The sequence below is a fragment of the Teleopsis dalmanni genome, chromosome 2 (genome assembly GCF_002237135.1).
Source record: "Teleopsis dalmanni isolate 2A chromosome 2, ASM223713v2, whole genome shotgun sequence".
Taxonomy (NCBI): Eukaryota; Metazoa; Arthropoda; class Insecta; order Diptera; family Diopsidae; genus Teleopsis; species Teleopsis dalmanni.
The window spans coordinates 154,821,728-154,828,285 of record NC_051847.1 but is presented as its reverse complement, the minus strand read 5'-3'; the positions used below and the strand labels follow the sequence as shown (position 1 = coordinate 154,828,285).

The 6,558-nt window shown below is 34.3% G+C and overlaps 1 protein-coding gene across 1 annotated transcript; it reads left to right on the top strand.

Moving 5' to 3' along the window:
* The first annotated feature begins 97 nt into the window (after positions 1–97).
* On the top strand, positions 98–5,889 carry LOC119675985. The gene is made up of 3 exons (XM_038087207.1): positions 98–1,379; positions 1,454–1,852; positions 1,955–5,889. Exons 1-3 carry the CDS (start codon positions 98–100, stop codon positions 5,887–5,889), a joined length of 5,616 nt encoding a protein of 1,871 aa, XP_037943135.1.
* Positions 5,890–6,558: the final 669 nt, after the last annotated feature.

The following is a 6,558-nucleotide window of genomic DNA, read 5'->3' as shown; positions in this document are numbered from 1 at the left end:
GTACATGATACGTACATAAACAAATGCAACACGTTATTAAATAAAATTATCTAAAAATAGATAATATAGATTATAGATCTATAGATTTGTCTTGAAAATGGATGCGGATGATTCAAATAATGCTCGAAAAAGAAAAAACTCGATAGATGACTCCACTTATGAGGATGAAGTAGAAAAAAGAAAACAAAAAAGGAAAGAATATGATAATCGATACAGAGAGAAACACCCACATAAGTCAGACTTGGCGAAACAAGCGAACAAAGATTATTGTAAACGATACAGAGATAAACGAAGAACGTTAAATTTATTATCAACTGACCAAACTCTTGTACAACAAAGTGTACCTCCTCAAATCGCTGGTACATCTACCAGAGATGTGCCTTATGTACCTCGGACAGCAATATATTCGTCTGGTCCATTTACCACAGATGATATACATTCAGAAATCATACACAACGATCAAATTACAGGTCCACCAAGCCATTCTGACGACAATACTCCTATTCACAATGTCGGGGATATAATAGTTCCAAGTCAACCTCCCTCTCAGATTGTAAATGCTTCCTTACCTAATGTGCAGGTTCAAACATACTCTGCTTTTCAACGAAATTTCTCTGCGCATCGAGAATTTCAGAAAGATTTCGTTGCAAATGAATTCGTCTTTGCTTGTGATGTTTGCGACAGACTGTGGTTCAAAAAGGATTTGAGTTACTTACAAAATATAGATACGACTAAAAATATTGATTTTATAAGATCATTGCTTTCAAACACTGCTTTACCGGAAATTAAATTATGTTCAACTTGCAACGCAGCAATTAAAAAGCAACGTATTCCACCGATGTCTGTTTACAATGGATTCAAATATCCACCTGTTCCTGCATCTCTGAAAGACTTTCCTTTAGACTTGGTAACCGAAAGGTTAATATCTCCAAGAATTCCGTTCATGCAAATTCGTAGACTGCGACATGTACATGGTCAATATGGAATTTATGGACAGGTCATTAATGTTCCAATTGAAGTGAATACAATGGTTAATGTGTTGCCAAGGCAAGTAGATGATGATTATGCCATCACTGTTCATATTAAACGGAAAAAAATTCACAAATCTAGTTACGTCTATGGTATAGTAAGGAAAAGAAGCATAAAAGTTTGGTTACGATATTTGAAAGACACTCCTCTTTACACTTCCTACGATGTTGCACTTGATGATCGTTTTTTGAATGACAACAATGAATGCGAAGTTGCAGATGATATTGTCTTTGATGAAGATGGCGACAATGACATTTTAGAACAGATACCAATTGGCGAAAGTTTAATAGCTCAGCAACAAACATTGATGTGGGACGAAAATATGTACTTGAGCATTGTTCCTGGAGAAGGTACTCTATTTTATTTTTGTTCTTTTCTTATTTAATTTGTTAAATTTGCAAAATAAACATATGTATTTTTTCAGGAAACGTTCCAATCAGTCTGCTATTCGATGAGCACGCTGAAGAATTATCTTTTCCACAAATATATTTGGGACAATTTAGGCAATTCCGTGATGGTGTGGTTGCCACAGCTTTCATGATGGCAACCAGTGAACTTAGGAGATCTGATAGACGAGGTGTAACCCCTCAACACTTGCTATACATGACGATGAAAATCATGAGGTTTCGAATCAAACAGTCTCTTTCTATAGCATTCAGACATGTTGGCCAAGGTATTGCAATCACTAAAGAGCAAATACAGTCAGACGATTATATGCATGACTGCATTGAGACCAATTTGGCATTTCTTCGCTCAATTCCGAATTCAGCATATTATTGGGCAGAAAGAAAAAGAGATCTTTTTGCAATGATTCGACAATATGGTAAGCCTACTGTTTTCTTTACTATAAGCGCCAATGAAATCGGATGACCAAAGTTATTGCAATTGTTGCATAATTTGAAAAACAATTCGGAAATATCTGCAGAACAAGCTGCTGAATTGCATTACATTGAAAAAAGTACTCTCATTAATGAAGACGCGGTAACTTGCGCTATTTATTTTAACAAGCTAGTCAATGTTATTATGAAAATATTACAATCTAAAAGGTTTAGTCCTTTTAAACAATACAGAGTTTTGCATTACTTCAAAAGAATTGAATTTCAACACAGAGGTAGTCCACATGCACATATTTTAGCGTGGTTAGATAATGCTCCTGAAGATGCTCTTGACAAGGATTACAATAAAGCCATCGATCTCATAAATTTTTTGATATCAGTATCAGCCACCGAAGCTTCTGGTAATATTAAATTACAAACTCATAGGCATTCTTTTACCTGCTATAAAGGAATAGCATCGCGAAGACAACAAAAATGTAGATTTGATGCTCCATTTTTGCCTGTTAAGGAAACAATGATTTTAACACCTATGAAAGATACAGAAGATTGTTTCCAACACTACAAGGCGAAATACAATTCAGTCCGTAAAAATTTCGAAATCTATGACTACGATGATTTTGCATCATTTTACAGTGAAAATGATATTGATTCAGATGAGGAATACGTAAGGATAATTCGAGCGGGAATTAATAGACCACGAGTTTTTATAAAAAGAGAACCTTCGGAAAAATGGCATAATCCTTTCAATCCATTCATTTTCGATGTTGTAAAAGCTAATACTGATTTTCAATTTATTACTGAAGAATACTCTTGTGCAGCTTACGTAGTAGAATACGTAAATAAGACTAATAGGGGCGTTAGCAATTTGCAAAGAAAAATCATTGAGGTTATGGATGAACATCCTGAATTCAATATTTTTGAAATTACTAAACATCTTAGTATCCATCTTTTGAACCAGACTGAGATGACCAGTCAAGAAGCTGCATGGTATCTATTGAGGGAGCCGATGTCAAAAAGTTCAACTGCGATCGAATTTATACCGACTATATGGCCAATCGAAAGACACAGAGTAAAGAAGACAATGAAGCAATTGAGTGAACTTGAAGACGATTCGATAGATATATGGAAAGAAAATTGGTTCGACAAATATGAGAAAAGACCCGATGCTATACAAAATGTTTCTCTTGCTCAGTTTGTTTCTAAATATTACAAAAATAACAAAGGTAAATATGTAGAACGAGAAGAACCAAAAGTCATACGATATCGTAATTATGACATGGCTACAGACTACAATGTATACAGGAGAGAAATGGTTACTTTGCACATGCCGTTCCGACACGAAGAAGCTGAAATTATTGCGGAAATGCGGTATATTCAGCTATATGATGAAAATGAAGCACTTATACTTGAGAGAAGAAAAGAGTTCGAATCAAATCTGGATATCCGAAAGACGCTGGAGATCTGCAGAGAGTTATGTCGCGAAGATATTAACATTGATGGAGAGGAAATAAATGAGGTTGTTGGTAGAATACCTGATGAAAATCCATTTGCCGAATTGTATGATAATCCAAATGCCGATTTAAATGATGACCTACGACTTGCGCTATTTGATAAGCTTGGGGCCATCGCTAAAAAAAAAGAAAACATTTTACCATATGAAGAATTTTATGAACTTATACGCAAGGCTAACGAAGAACAGCGAGAAATTTTGTTTCACACTATGCATCACTTGATATCGAAAACCGGAGACATGAAAGATCCATTGCTCGTGTATTTGACTGGACCGGCTGGAAGTGGTAAAACATTCGTAATAAAAGCGCTTATGGAAATTTACAATAGATTTTCGGATACTGATGGAATTTTTAATGCATATATTGCTTGTGCTTCAACCGGAAAAGCTGCTACAGCCATAGGTGGCACAACGGTGCATAATGCTTTAAGTATAACACTGTCAAGGTTAGTGCCCCTCAACGTTGAAAAAGCTCAACAATACAGAGCTCTATTTCAGTATGTTAATATTGTTATCATTGACGAAGTAAGCATGGTTTCTGCAGAATTATTACAGCAAATTGACGCACGTCTGAGGCAAATAACTGGCTTGCTTCAAAAAGATTTTGGTGGATTGGATGTAATCCTTATCGGAGATTTGCGTCAATTGCCCCCTGTAAAAGCTACGCCAATCTTCAAGCAAACTAAAAACAGAATTTCAGCCGAAACACCTTGGCGAAAATTCAAACAATTTGAACTCAAGAAAGTAATGCGACAAGAAAATAGACTATTTTCTTCGATTTTAACGAAAATAGGAGATGGAACTATTTTAACTGAAGAAGAATTGAACGTGATTGAATCTAGATTTGTTACTAAAGAATATGCGCAATCTGTATGTCCGGAAGGAACAAGACTTATGTTTACAAATATTGCTGTCAACGAATACAACAATACAATTTTGAATAGTTATCAAAATAAAATTATTTCATTGGCATCGGATGTTTTCGTTGGCTGTCATAATGCCGACCAAGAAGCTTATGTTAGACAAAAGTTACACAAAATGAAACCGGACGAGACCGGCAGCTTACCATACGAATTAATTCTAGTTCCCAACCGGCCTTATATGATAACTACAAATATTGATGTAGCTGATGGTTTATCTAATGGCACTGTAGGTACATTAATTCATATTGAATTAAATGAAAATGATGAAATTACAAGAATTTGGTTAAAGTTTCCAAAATCTGCTGGTCAAAAGCGCAAAACTAAGGCAAGAAATGACATTGAACGCTTGGGAATCGACAGAGATGCTGTGCCAATTTCTGCTCAAACATCATCAATACCACTTAACAACAACAAAACTATAGTGGCGAAAAGAAAACATTTTCCACTAGTTTCGGCTTTGGCTATGACGATTCACAAGTCTCAGGGAGGTACTTTTGATGCTATTGTTTATGAATACAGTCGTTCTCACTCAAGAGAATTGGTTTACGTAGCCTTATCAAGAGTAACTAATATAGAAGGTTTGTTCTTACTAACTAAAGAAGATACAGGAGCGAGCTGGAAATTTCATCATGGCAGAGTAGGAAACGCACCGACTGATGATTCAAACACAAGCAAAAACCAAAAGAGATCTACAACTCATCGAGATGATTTATCCATCGAACTGAAACGATTACATGACAATAACTTACAAACTGTTACTAAAACATTTATTGATTTCATTTCTACAAAAAAACGGTTATCTATTTTTTCATTCAATTGTCAAAGCTTACGACGACATGTACATGACCTATCAGTTGATGCTCTTGTTGAGAAAATGAGTGTGTTAATATTATCAGAAACTCATGTGAGTAACGAAGAAACCATTGACATTCCAAATTTCAACTTTATAGCAAGTTTCAAAAGAGACAATCGTCCAGCAGGTGGGGTGGCTATTTATCATCGGTCCAATGATACTATGGCCACATTTTCTACAGATCATATGGAAGTGCATGCGAGATATACCAGTATGTTTAGCACTAATGTTTTGAATATTGGTGATATATGTATTTCCCAATGCCATTCTAATGGACAAACAATAATAATGGCTGCCGTTTATATTTCACCAAAACAGTCTTTACAAGCAATACGAGAGTTCTTGTATTCAAATTTATTCATTTATTTTAAAGCTGCTTCCGCAATATTTATGATGAAAATTAATAGAAGATTTGATCATTATACTATGATTTTGAGTGGAGATTTCAACATAAACTTTGCAGATGTCAAAAATCAATCATTAATTGAATTTTTATATCAAGAATTTGATTTAACGATGTCCAATGATCGCAATCTTAGCACAACAAAATACAAAACTACTATTGATGCAGTATTCACAAGATATATAAATAGATTTAAATCAAAATTGTTTATTTCATACTTTAGTTACCATAGACCTATTGTATCAGTTTTAGAATTTGATGAAAATCCTGATAATAATGATGAAAATGCTGATAATGATGATGTAAGAGTTGTTGAAATTATGGATGAGAACTGATAAATTTTGTATTTACTATTTACTAATATTTACTCATTTAAATAAAACCACTTCCTTCGAATATAGTTTCTATATTATTATACTTCATGTCCATTCAAAAAGTGCCCGCATTGCTTGGATAAACTTGATTTTTTATGTACAATTTCTCATGTCGCGAGCGCACCTAAAAATGCTCACCCAAAAAAGTGCCTAACGCGCCATAAGTTCAAGTTTTCACTTCTGCCTGCACTCCCGGAGTGTTTTTCTCGGTTTTGTTAGAAGCCCATGGTGTTTTGATGCTAAGGCTTAATAAATCAGTAGAAGTAGATTATAAACGCCTTTGATGTTTTGACGTCTTTGGCTAAAAACTAATTACGTAGCTTTGAAAAAAAAAACCCTTTGATGTTCTGACGTCTTTGGATAAAAATTATTGAATAGATTTCATAAACGCCTTTGATGTTTTGACGTCTTTGGCTAAAACTAATTGCGTAGATTTGGAAGAACCCCTTGATGTTCTGACGTCTTTGGGCAAAAATTATCGAGTAGAGTCAAGCTTAAAATAAATTATCGAGTAGAGTCAAGCTTAAAATAAATTATCGAGTAGAGTCAAGATTAAAATAAATTATTAAAGAAATCTTTTTAATAAATAAAGTTTTTGTTTAAAATAATAAACGGTCTTTTTAACTTTCC